At 41.5% G+C, this 13,897-nt stretch overlaps 1 protein-coding gene across 1 annotated transcript in view; it reads right to left on the reverse strand.

The window, feature by feature from the left end:
- Positions 1-1,114: 1,114 nt before the first annotated feature.
- Positions 1,115-13,897, reverse strand: part of PHF8 (PHD finger protein 8) — a 280,408-nt gene continuing 267,625 nt past the window's right edge. Inside the window, exons 20-22 of the mRNA XM_033921914.1 lie at positions 11,426-11,535; positions 10,788-11,055; positions 1,115-4,086 (exon numbers count right to left, since the gene is read on the reverse strand). Coding sequence (XP_033777805.1) covers positions 3,998-4,086; positions 10,788-11,055; positions 11,426-11,535 — 467 coding nt within the window. The 3' untranslated portion in view covers positions 1,115-3,997. The remainder of the gene's footprint in view (positions 4,087-10,787; positions 11,056-11,425; positions 11,536-13,897) is intronic.

A 13,897-nucleotide genomic window follows, 5' to 3' on the forward strand; every position in this document is an offset into this window, starting at 1 on the left:
CTTCCGTGCTAGTTACTTTTTACAAAAGAGCCCAGGAGATAGAAGTTGGAAAGGATTTCAGTCCCTTTCAAGCTCAAAATCTTCATCATTTTCCATGTTCATGATCTTCGTCTTGTTTATGTTCAGTTATGACTTTTGGCTTCAACTTTTCTCAGTAGATACAGAATATCATCTTTGCTGCTGGTGATGAGCGTTATATCATCTGCATAGCACAGCTTGTTTATATTTTGGCCAACAACTTTGAAATTGACACTCTTCTTCCAAATTTACTTTTTTGAAGATGGTTTCACAGTACAGGTTGAGCAGGTAAGGTGACGAGATGCATCCTTGCTTGACACCATGTTTTATTGGAAATCAATCAGTGTTGCCTTATTCATTTCTCACTGGTGGAATATTCCATCTTGGAATATACTGATGGTCTTGTCTTTATCATTTATAGAAACAAAATGAAGTTATCAAATTCACTATCTATTCCTGGTGCAGTCTGATGACAAAACATGTTGGGTACTTTGTGAATGTCTACTATAAATAAAGTTTTTACACAGTGATTGTTTTACTTTTTATTTTCATACATGTTTCTTTTATTCCCTTTTTTTTGTGCACCTATTTTTCCTTTGCAACTTTCTAAACATCGTATTGAAAGAGAGAAGAAAAGGCAGAATGATATTTGTACATCTTTAGCATACTGGAGAATAAATAATGACATAAAATCATATTAAAGGGCAAAACCATTGCTGCCTTCACTGCTCACTTTACCTCTCCAGTGTTAGGGAAATACTGTACTTACTGCTTCTTACACTATTTCCAATACATGGGTAATGTTGTTCACTACTAATTCATTGCAGTTCAAAATGACAAAACTACTTTCTTTCATTTTTTTTCACAGAAACTCTTCAACTTCAGTTGTACTAGGGTACAGTTGTTCTTATTAACTCAATCTTTTGGACAAGCGTTTAATTTTACATTTAAAAATAAAGAATAGCTCAAAAGAATGAGAGAACCACTTTTCTTGGTTGAATGTTTTATTTGCAAGCACTGCGGTGAAAAAACAAATGTACAGGTAATTGTTCTCAAGTCCTTTACAAGATTACTGTAAAAATATTGCTTGGTTGTGATGATCTGTTGTGAACATCTCTTCTAGAAAAATCACTAAGGTTCTTAACCCATGTGCCCTCTCTGCCTAAGCTTTCACAAATAATCCCCTTCCCTACAATATTTTACAGATTTACCTTTGATTTCATAGAGTGTATAATATTTTATTATTCCTCTTCAGAGAATAGTACAATCTCTGTACTTAAGCACCTAGAATGATTAATTCTAAGTGCTTAAGTACAGAGATTGTACACAAGAGAAAAAATGAAGGGGTTCTGGCTATGGAGGAGCTATATTGCATGGCAGAGGGACCATAAACTAAAACAAACACAAACAAGTGCTGGTTTCTGGAGAGGGATGGGTGCGAAAAGATTGTGGTAGATAGGCTAGCATTAACTTTGGAGGAACTGTAGGAATGAGGGAGGAGCACTAGTTATGATGAAGCTACAGGACATGGAGCAGGGGTGCTGGGACTTTAGAACATGCCACAGAGGCACTAAGTGATGGTTCTTAAGCAGATGGGTGTGAGGGACTCCTACAAATGGGGCACTGGCTGTGGAAGAACTGTAGATAATGGCAGAAAAGTGCTGACTGGGGAGGGGAGCCATCAGAAACTGCAGAGTGCTAGTTGTGGGGAGCAAGTGAGCACTAACTGTAGATGGATAGTGAAAATCACCAACTATAGTAGGATGGCTCAGGGAACGGTAAAAGGAGCAAAACTGTTACAGCAGAGTAAGAAATGCAAGAGGAATATCATCTGTAGCACAGAAGAAATTTAGAGAATGGAGAATAAGTGCTGGGTCCTGGAGAGAAGGGGGTAGGCAGTTCTATGGAATGATGGGAGAAGTGCTGGCTATGTAGGAGAGTGGGGGGAGAAACTAGAAAATCACTAGCTCCTGGGGGTATGGAAATTGTGAAGCTGCTAAATATTTAGGCATTCATTCTGTAGAATTCCCGTATTTTTAGTTATACTGATTGCCCTTTCCTTCATTTTTCTCCTACAGCCCAGTACTTCCTCCACCACTTCCTACAGCTTTGCTCCCTGCCAGTAGATGAGGGTATACTTTTGTATAGAGATGATCAACTGCAACTTTCACATCTCCAAATATATTCCTATCTGAAGGAGACATTGCCAAGCTGAAGCAGCCCTAGCCTCAGCACAGATTAGGATTTATAAAAATCACAACATAAATGGTTATTGTGCTGCATTGGGTTTTTAGGAGAGCAGAAATACACCCAGGGCAGGGCTGCTTTAACTTTCATCTCTACATCCAACTCTGTAACATCCCCCACCCTAACAAAAACTGACAAGATCCTGGCTGCTTGAAACCTTGGCTATTGGCAGCAGAGGAAAGAGAACTTTAAAAATATAAATAAATCAGAAAAACTAGAGCAGTAGCAACACTTCATCTCTCTATGGAGGTTAAAAAATATATAAATTACACCAGTCCAGGCAAAACAGGAAATCACCAAAATGCAGGATCCAAATCTGATCTACATTATAAAATTATCCTCCCATGCTGAGTACATGTGGGGAGATGTCTAAAAATAGATTTGAACATTTACAGGAAGATTTTTTTGTTTTAAGGTTCTTCACTTTTGTAAAAAAATTACTAAAAAATAAATAAAGTCTCACCCTCCCACCCAAATTTTCTCACTTTCTTCTAAAGAATTTTTCTCCATTAATTTCACCCCCAATGCTATAGACATCATAGAAGTCAGAATAAAGCAAAGAATAAATCCTTACCTCCAGGAAAGGGTTAAGATTTCCAATTATTTCCTCTCCCCTGGGATATGTACTGCTGGGTTCAAGCCCTACACAGTCATTGGAAATGAAAGGTGGCCCCCCACACCTCTACCAGGAAAGAGCACACAAGGCTCTGGCACAGCTAATACCAATACTATGTGAGAAAGGAAAATGCTAAAGCTATTCTCCATCTGTACATTTTTGTATAGTCTCTATCTACATATTCACACAATGTCCTTTTGTAGTCACACCTCCTACATACACACTTCTTCCCTCAGGTCTTGCCAAAGTGCTGGTGCAAGGGCAAAATGATAGCCCATAAGCAATACAAAACACAATCTGATGGTATGGGGGAAGGGTTAGTATGTATAATCCAGACTAGGTTTTGAGGTGGAGGTGGCCAAAAGGCCATAAGCTTACAGAGCACCCCATGTCCTACATACGAGACAAGCATTTAAACAAGCATTTAACTACTTCCCTGAAACTATATGTTGCATGGGATTACTCCTTTCTTTCATGTCAATGTTCTTAAACAGATCCTAGCAAGGATTCTATCCTTTGCACCCATGCATGTGGAAAAGAGGAAGGGCAGGATTGTATCCCACATATAGGGACACACTAAACCCTTTTCACAAATAAAATTTGGCTGCTGTGTTGTCTGTCATTCATTATTCCTCCTCCCTGAGTGCAAGGATGCTTCTTTCCACTTTTCCAAGAAGTACTCACAAACCCTTCTAGGTAGTGCAGGAACGATCTGTGCCTTGCATCTAATTTATCCCCACAGGTCAGAGTCAACTGTAACAGTGTGCTGTTGGGTCCGAGGATAATCTCATAAGTTGTTTCCACTGCCGTACAGGGTTTCAATGTAACTGCACGTAGCCACTTGCAGTTTGATTTATTCACAGGAGTAGGGAAAGAAGTCATTCCCTTCCCCTTCAAAAAGACAAGTGTGCGCATGTGTATCTGAACCTACAGTATACTAGTGCACATATCCACCATGACATGGCTGTCTCGTTCATAGTCAGAAGAGAAGTGATAATCTCATCATTTCTGTAAACAAAACACTATTTAGTCTGAAGGCGGGCAGAGGTCTTTGCAGCAAAATCCAATGGTTTTGCAGTGGCAAGAGTCAGATTTTGTAGCCGTTAAGTGGAAGTTTCAAAGCATCAACTTGCCATTCCTATGGATCTTCAGGATCCTTCCCAGGCGCTGCTTTGCTGTAGCCAGACCCTTCCTTGGGCGTTTTCCTGTGAGATATAGAAAAGGCATAAAGAAGAGGTGAGTGCAGGGCAGGAGGTGCAGACAACTTCTCAAGACAGCACTATATAGTCAAAAGGTTTTTAACACATAACCTTCCCATGGTTCCCCCACAAAGTGAGTTAAGACTCCCTTTAGTGACAAGAATGGGAATTTGGGCTCACCATGATTAATTTTTGTTCTCCATTAATTCAGGACACTGATATTTTTCATCCCACTTAGGGACCAATGAAATATAGGCATGAGATTTCCAGCAGTTGTCCACACAATTGGATTCTCTCCCATATGTTCCCCTCAGATGAGATTCATCCATATCACACAATAAGATTTCCAAAGATGACCAATTAACAGGGAAGCAAGATATACATATATACTGTATAAAGATAATGATATAGGGAGGAGGAGGAATGTACTAGACTGGTAATTGACAATTCAAAATTACCATTCTGTAGCATCCTCCCCACTAGTGTGGGCTCTTTGGACTTACAAAGCAGTACCTTATTCACACTGCACTATGTTTCAGCAATCATGGTGGGGAATCTTCACGTAGCACAAACCTTCAGAAATACTCATCTTAACATCTAGTCTTCTGGGTTTTAGCAGAGACTTATTCTTGCATACATGAATTGTTAAAATATTATATTCTGCCTAGTTAAATAATAAGGTGTTCTCTGCAACTGGTGTCTTCTATGGACAGCAAAGTGAGTCAGTTATACTTGTGGGTAAATAAGGATTAAAGTGTCACAGCTCTGAAGGGAAAATTTGAACTTACGTGAGTCCTAATCAGTTCAGATGAGTGGGTTATGTCTCCCTGCCAGCAGATGGAGCCAGAGAAATACAACTCAGTACTCACTTCACTCCCCTTACAGAGGGCTGGTGCTGCTTTAGCTGCTCAATATACCATATCAAAGCTAAGACTACTTCAAGCATTATGTTTTAGATTTCCAATTTGCCTTTAAAGCCAAATCTGACACAGTCAAAATAATTTCATGGTCACTACCCAGGAATGAGAATTTCATACATCACAATATAACTATCAAATATTCACTGTTAGCTTTTTGAATATGTCAGACTGAGAACCCTTGACCACCACTGGCTGGATTCTAGGCTGATCTGGCAGGACTCAATGAAAGGAAATTAACATCTAAGTTCCAATTTTCCCTTCATTATCATTCATGCCAGGCCAAACCTATCCATTTGGGTGAGATACACCCAAGCTCTACCCACATCAGATGGGTGGAAGCTTTGATAACTTTCAGGACTCCTACACCTAAGGTGACGAACCTTCAAGACATGCATACCAATACTGAGGCACTTAGAGAAGGGATACAATTGAAGCAAAGGCAATGACCTATCTTATCATTTCAAAGACAGTCTAGCTCTGCCTACAAGAGCTCCTGTGCTCTGAGTGGGGTACCGGCCCACTGAGACTTGATCACCTTGAACCACACCAGCAAAAGTTGTCATCTTCTTAACTCTTCCTGGAATTGATGATGTAAAGACTATTGTGCCTTATTAGGTCACATCAATAGACTGATGACCTATCTCAAAATTTACAAGCATCTGGGCAATTACAAATAACTCTGAGGTAACCAACCAATGTTTTTTCAACCATCAGAAACATTAAGTCCAATACTGCCAAGACACACCACCACCCTCAAAAGGGGGAAAGTACTGGACACAAAGATATTGTTTCTTTTATAATTCCCCACTTCTAAGAGAAGCTAATCTGTGAGGCTTGAGAGGGAGGGAGTCCTCAAGACTAAACCCAGATTCTTGAATGCTCAACTACCTGGAGGAGATTACTCCATCTCCCTTCCATCAGCAAGGGAGTTTCTGTGCTTGAATCCCATAGCAGTCTCTGCCTTCTGTGACTATGTTCACCTCAATCTCTTATTTTGAAAGAATGCTGAAGAACTAGATCACTCAAGGGGAATAGTGTCTCTGAAAAATTAAACTCACAGAGGCTTCATGTTCCAACATAAGTCTCCTTTGTGGTCCTCTTTCACATCACTAAAGATTACCATTGCCTGACATTAAGTATCCTTGCTAAAGGGGAAAAGAAAACTGAGCCTTCTGGCCCCAAAAATGTACTTTACAATCAAGGACACAAGAGTCTTCTCCAGGGTATTGGCTATGGAGGAATGCAATTCATTTGTTGGCTAGTTGGGAAGCAAATGATGTTAGAGGGTTTTGCAAAAGCAAACATTTCTTAAGGGTGTGGAATACATATCTTCAAACGTTATCATCAAGGGGAAGAAGCCTTATTTTGAATATTTTAAAAAACATCATAATTAATGTTGTTAAGCAAAGATGTGTACTTTACTTGGATATTGCATTTCCTGTATGTTTTTTTTGTGCAAAAATCAATAAAATAATTTAAAATTTAAATATCTTTGCTGCCATACTGGGAAAGACCAAAGGTCCATCAAGCCCAGTATCCTGCATCCAGCAGTGGCCAACCCAGGTCACAAGTACCTGACAAGATCCAAAAGAGTAGAACAGATTTTTTGCTGCTTATCCTATGAATAAGCAGTGAATTTCCCCAAGTTTATCTTAATAATAGTTATTGACTTTTCTTTTAGGAAGTTATCCAAACCTTTTTTTTTAATTATTATTTTAAAGCAATTTTTATTTAATATAACAAAGAAAAATACACCTGATCCAACAACACATTGTTCAATTGTTTTACAATTCCAATTTCTTCCCAGCCTATGGGAGAATACTTCCACAACAAGGTTCACAAAATCAACCTTGAGTTCTCGACCGAATCGCCCCTTCCTCTCCCACCCTGCCGACCCCTGCTGCCTTTTCTTTCTTCACTGAAATCACAGAGGAGGAAACTGCACATTTTCTCTCCTCTTCCAAACTCACTACCTGTTCCTCTGATTCCATTCCATCTCGCCTACTCATCACCATCTCTCCTACTATCATCCCCTCTATCTGCCACATCCTCAGTCTATTGCTTTCCACTGTGACTATACCCAAAGCCTTCAAACATGCTGCAGTTATGCTGCTCCTCAAAAGACCATCACTTGACCCTACCTGCCCCTCCCCAACTATAGCCCCACCTCCCTCCTCCCCCTTCTTATCTAAACAATTTGAACGTGCTTTCTGCTGTTGTTGTCTTGACTTTCATCTCGAGCTATCTTTGACCCGCTTCAATCGGGCTTCCGCCCTCTTCATTCTATGGAAACTGCCCTTGCTAGAGTCTCCAATGATCTGCTAATGATATCCAAAGGCCTCTATTCTATCCTCATCCTCCTGGATCTATCTGTGGCATTTGACACTGTAGATTACCACCTCATCGATTCACTGTCCTCGCTTGGGTTTCAGGCTTCTGTTATCACATGGTTTTCTTTCCATCTTTCCCACTGCATTTTTAGCATAAGCTCTGGAGGATCCTCCTCCACTACCATTCTGCTATCAGTTGGAGTACCTCAGAGCTCTGTCCTAGGATCTCTCCTCTTCTTCTCTACACGTCTTCCCTTCAATCCGTGCAAATTCTGCTGCACGACTTATATTCCGTGAAAGCCGCCACACTCGTATTATTCCTCTCTTCAAGTCATTTCACTGGTACCCAATCCATTTTGAAATACAGTTTAAACTCCTCTTACTGACCTACACGTGCACTCATTCTACAGCCCCTCTATCTCTCCACACTTTTCCTATGCTCCCACCCGTGAACTCTGTTCATCGAGCAAGTCCCTCCAATCCGTACCCTTCTCCACTGCCTACTCCAGACTTTGTCCCTTCTATCTTGCTGCGCCATATGCCCGAATAAACTGCCCGAGCTTTCTGTCAGATGCCGTCTCCAGCAGTATTCAAATCCAAGCTAAAAACCTACCTTTTTGATGCTGCTTTCAACGTCTAACTCCCACCCACCATAAAATTATCTATGCCCATCCTATCATTTTCTGCAGGAAACTCCCCAACCCCCTCCATATGACTTGTATGTCTGTCCAAATTAGATTGTAAGCTCTTTTGAGCATGGACTGTCTGTTGCATGTTGACTGTACAGCGTTGTGTACACTTTTCAACACTATAGAAATGATGAATAGTAGTAGTAGATGGGGTGGAGGAGGGATAGCAGTCCTGATTTGGGATACAACCAAACTGTAGAATCACCATTTCTCAGCTAAATGAATCAAAATCTCTTTTAATCCATCAGGAAGAGGAGAAACCAATCTGGCTGATCATGGTATACTAAAGCACCTTGTAACAACACATCTGTGCAAGAACTCCTTGATCTGATTATACAAGTGACCCTGAATCACCCTAAGATGGTGCTCATGGGAGATTTCAATCTACATAATCAAACCAACCAGAGCTGTCTTCCTGGACATGATGACATTACTAGAATTCACCCACCTGTTCAAGTCTCCAACCCATGAGAAGGGTCATATACTAGACTTGGTATTCTATAAAAGGGTTGACATGATAGGGGTGTTAGTTCAATACTGAGAAAGCAGTATTGAAATAACACCCCTATCGTGGGCAGCCCATTTTCTAATTAAGTTGTCCTTAAGTGACCACCTAAAACAAATGTCACCTCCCAGAGTTTGGAAGGAGATCAGAGACAAGAAAAAGCTGACTGCTGAGAATTTCCTAGAGGCCTTGGACTATCCATATAAGGATGAAAAGACAACTACAATGTCATAAGTTGATATCTGGAATACACACTTACCTCTTAGACCTTAGAAAAACTGGCACCACTATAAAAGGTCTTATGCCCTACTCACAAATGCTCACCTTGATTTTCTCCAGAACTTCAAACTCTTAAATGCAAAAGCCAGAAACAGAAACTGGAAAGGAGATGGAGTAATTCTCGCCTGGATGAGGACAAGCTAAACTGCAGGAAACACATGACGAAGTACCACCAAGCCTTATTCCATTGAACAGGCTACCAATTAAACCAAGCATCTTTTCAGTATAGTAAACAGCCTACTGCCACACTCACAAAACAACCAGCTTGCCCAGTCAAAGCTGAACTGTAATGATTTTACTGCATGGTTTGCCAATACAATTAAAAGTCTCAACCAGTATTTACAGGCAGTCCCACCCAGTCTCCAATCAGCTAACCAGGAGCACACAAACTCGCTTTCTCCTGACACAGACATATTGGACCCTTAACCCAGAGGAGGACCTTGACAAAATCCTTAGAGACCTTCAACCTACTACCTGCACCTTCAATCCTGCCCATCAAAGATTGTGCAGTAGGCAATCAGGAGCCTCATACAAGGTATCACAAAAATCATGAACCCCTTTCTTTCTAAAGGGCAACTACCAACAGCATTAAAAAGGGCAGTGGTGTGTACTTTGCTAAAGAAGAACAACCTTGACCAGAACAAAATTGAACATTACCAGCCAGCATCTAACAACTAATTTCTAGAAAAACTTATAGAACAGTCAGTCTGTGTTCAAATCAGTGTTTGGTTACACGAGAGAAACTTGCTAGGATTCAGACCTGGTCCTTGTATCCCTACTAGATGATCTTCACAGAAACTGAAACAGGGGATTTGCCTTGGTATTAGTACTGCTAGATTTCTTGGCAGCTTTTGACACTGTTCACAATATCATGCTAGCACAAAGGGCAGAAACAGGTACCAATGGAACAGTACTTGCTTGGTTCAGATCTAACAGATGGGCAACAGTCCATACTGTTCAGCAGCACCTCACTGCCACCATGGGCAGTTTCAGCACCAACCTATGGCTTATCTCAAGGATCGATACTGTCACCTATTCTGCTACCTTGAACCACTAGCTGAGCTGATTCAGTTGATGGACACTCAGTTCTACATCTATGCGGATGATGTAGGAAGACTAGGGTACCCCTCTATACACCTCCAAGGTCTTCCTCAAAGAGTATCCTACCATAACCTTTTCCAAAAGATATCACACGATGTGATAACCGCCAACGAGCCTTCTCCGGAGTCGCTCCCTTATTCTGAAATGCATTTCCTGAAAGGCTTTGCTTTAACACAAGATTATCTCTACTTCAGAAAGAAGGTGAAAGTTTGGCTCTTCAACCAGGTCTTTAATGGAAGTAGAAACTAAATTGCTAGTCATGCACACTCACAAGGAGCGACACTGGCTGCATATTATATATAGCAGGACATGTTTATCCACTCCTACCCCAGCTAAGATAATATTCAAGCACTTTTCTGACATCATGTACAACTTTCTTTAAATTAGTCCTTTATTTTCTAACTCCTGTTACTCTATCTTATCTATATGTCCCATTTTTGCTTACAAACTGTGCTGCATATTGTGTTGACACTTAGAGAATGACACGGTGACAAAATTCATCACCGTTTCCGTCCCCTGACACTGTGATGTAGCATACTGTACCATACTTTGTTATGTTATGTTGTGTGCCTTTAAGTTTTGTATTGTTATGTTGTGCGATGTTCTGTTTTAGATTGTGTAGTTAACAAATATTAGAATATTTTTACTACTGCAATTGCCTATTATTTGTGATTGACTATTCTTGCTATACATCGCCTTATGTGAATTCCTTCAAAAAAGGCAGTAAATAAAACCTAATAAATAAATGACTCTAAGCAAAATGATACATGCACTGCTTGCAGCTTCCAAGCTAGCATTTGCACTTATTCTCATATCCAACATTTGAAACTAGAACAGAGTCTCATATCTCACGCTCTATCTTGTGCATTTGAATTAGGCTTACCCTGTGCTGCCTGGCTGCCCGTAGAGTTGGATGTTGGCCGCCGGTGTGATAAAAAGACTCCAGGGGCCATAGGTGTTGTACTACGATTGACTTGTGCCATGCCAAAAATGCTGGGCCCTGCAGTATATTCATGGTCTGCCAGACTTCCAGCAAATGCCTCCTGCCGAGGTTCCATAGTACTAATAGCAATATCCTCAGGAGACTTCTCAAGATCTGGTGAGGCTGGCTTCTTCTTGGTATACTTCCTCTTTTGGGATTTGTGCTGCTCCTGCAAGTAATGATGATATGTCAACAGAGCTCCAATAAAAAGCTAGAACAAGGACACAGGAGTTCAGGCCATGTTTTTGGGGTATTCCTAATGAATATGCACTCAAGACCTGAACTCCTGCATTCCTGAGCTAGAGGAACATTTAGTCAGTAGTGAGCTAAAATGCAAACAATGAAAAGAAGTGTCTTCCTGATAACAGTTGATTATCAAAGAATATAGCTAGGTTAGGAAAGAGAAGTACAAAATTGAGTCAGGAATGAGGAAGGGTCCCACAGACAAGAAAATGTACAGCTGGATCAGGCAGTGGAATGATCTTCATCGGTTTCTGAAGGTGTTGGAGAGGGAGTATATTCCTGCTTCAAGTACTAACCTGCTGAGCCAGTTTTGCTGCAGCTGCTGCAAGGCCTGTCTCAATGGATGCTACACGAGTCCCTTCCCTTACAGGACGGTCTTGTTTTGGAAGCGAAGGTGTCACCCGAGCTGCAAAGGACAACGGTGGCAGTTAGAAGTGTCCTGCCTCCAAATTTCCAGGACTCGTATTTCTACTGCCAACATAATACATGCCAGCAAGCATACGTGCTAGCTCTGTGGGTGCTGGAGCACCCCAATATTGAGCAGGTGTCTTCACTTTGTCCAAGGAGGGGTAATTTATGATGGGTTTAGCAGTCCCAATTATTCTAAAAATTTGGCTCCTATGCCAATATGTACTGATATTATCTTGATGTATCACATGATACGGGTGAGTAAATAAATAGATACAACTTGTGCCCCTTCACATGCTATTGCATATACAGTAAAGTTTGTATTGGTAACACACAGAGCCTGTGCCAATGGTCCCAAATACTCTGGTTCACAAAACACAATTGCTCACCTATAATAGAGACTCTCTGTGAACAACAAGATAATGCACACACAGCAGTAGACATTATCCAATGGCTCCAAAGACAGATCTGCCCTCCTACAGAACCTTAAGTTTTTCACTGGGTATGCATAGGCTATTCCTGTTTTCTGGTGCCCACTCTTGCATATTGCCTCGGTCAATACCAAATTTTGTTAATTTAATTCTCTCCACTAGAAGATAGACGGAATGGTGTCCGCATTATCCTGCTGCCTGTAAAGAACATCTTTGTAATTGTATGTGATGATCTTAAGGTGGCCAAACAGGTAGGAAAGGTGACGGTGAAAGCTAGAAAGAAGCATAAGGAAAGGAATGGCCAGCAGGGAAAAGGAGGTAATGATGCCCCTAGTGAGACTTTTTAGAATATTATGTACAATTCTGGAGATCGAACCTTCAAAAAGATATAAACAGGATGAAGTTGATCCAGAGGAAGGTTACTAAAATGGTCAGTGGTCTTCGTCATAAAGCATTTGAGGAACGACTTAAAAATCTCAATATGTATACCTTGAAGGAAAAGCAAGTGTGGGGAGATATGATAAAAATGACTAAATACCTAAGTGGCATAAATACACATGAACAGAGTCTTTTCAGTTAAAAGGAAACTCTGGAATGAGGGGCACAGGATCAAGGTGAAAGGGGATAGACTCAGAAGTAACCTTAGAAAATACTTTTTCATAGAAAGAGAGGTGAACACATGGAAAAGACTCCCGGTGGAGGTGGTGAGATGAAAACTGTAGCTGAATTCAAGAAAACTTGGAATAAGTATACTGGATTGCTAAATATGACAACCCAGTAGTCAAGCAACTGGAAGGATTGAGATCATGAAAATAGATTTTGAAGAACAGTTTGCTATTAGGTTACATCTTGATCAAGACACAGAGCAGAGGCAATGGTGATTAGTAAATGTAAAGATGAAGGACCACATGGAAGTCCTACATACATCAAAAATATTGACCAAGATGGCAATAGGAGGAGGGCATATCTGTTTGATGGTAGCAGAAAACAATATACAGTGGTATCTCGGTTTACGAGTGCACCGGTTTGCGAGTGTTTTGCAAGACGAGCAAACATTCGCAAAATCGGCGCCTTGGAAACTGAGCGTGCCTCGATTTGTGAGCGGTGCCCCCCATGATCTGGCACCCTACCACCCGTGATCCGGTATCCCCCTGCTGCGATCTGAAATCCCCCAGAGCCACCCGAACAGGCTTCTTACTTGAACTCGAAGGCCTTGAGCATGCACAGATGCTCAAGGCCCAGCAAAGAAGAGGAGGCAGATCTTCGGGCACCGGCACCAATGCACAGGACATGCCGGTGCCGGTGGCCAGATGCAAGTAAGAAGCCTGCTTGGGTGGGTCTGGGGGATTTCAGATCACGGCGGGGAGGTGCCGGATCGCAGGGGGGCAGGGTGCCAGATCACGTGGGGGGGCTTTCGGGGGGAGCAATGCCAGTTCTCGAGGGGGGGGTAGAGCAGCGCCGCTTGCCTCAGGGGGTGGGTGGGAACGTATCAAGAGAGTTTCCCTTAGTTCCTATGGGGAAACTCGCTTTGATATACGAGTATTTTGGTTTATGAGCATGCTTCTGGAACGAATTATGCTCGCAAACCAAGGTACCACTGTAGCTGTCTATTCAATACAATAATGTGCACTTGGTGAAACAAGTTCCACAGCCATAAGGGTGGAAAGCAAGGAAGAGCAAAGTTACTGAGGTGTTAGCAGGTGTTCTCCAAGGACAGCTGGTGCAGCCCTGGTGGAGCCTCCTCCTGTCTTTAGAGAACATCAGCTACAAGTAAGAAACTTCATTTTCTCCTTGGACAAGCAGAACATTATCTTCTCACAGATGAGAATCCCTAGCTACAAGGCTCACTAAAAGCAACCAGGAAGGTGGTCTAAGAACATGAAGGATATCCGGGAACTGGTTGCTAAGGAGATCTGATGCGAGTAAATT

The sequence above is a fragment of the Geotrypetes seraphini genome, chromosome 1 (assembly GCF_902459505.1).
Source record: "Geotrypetes seraphini chromosome 1, aGeoSer1.1, whole genome shotgun sequence".
NCBI lineage: Eukaryota > Metazoa > Chordata > Amphibia > Gymnophiona > Dermophiidae > Geotrypetes > Geotrypetes seraphini.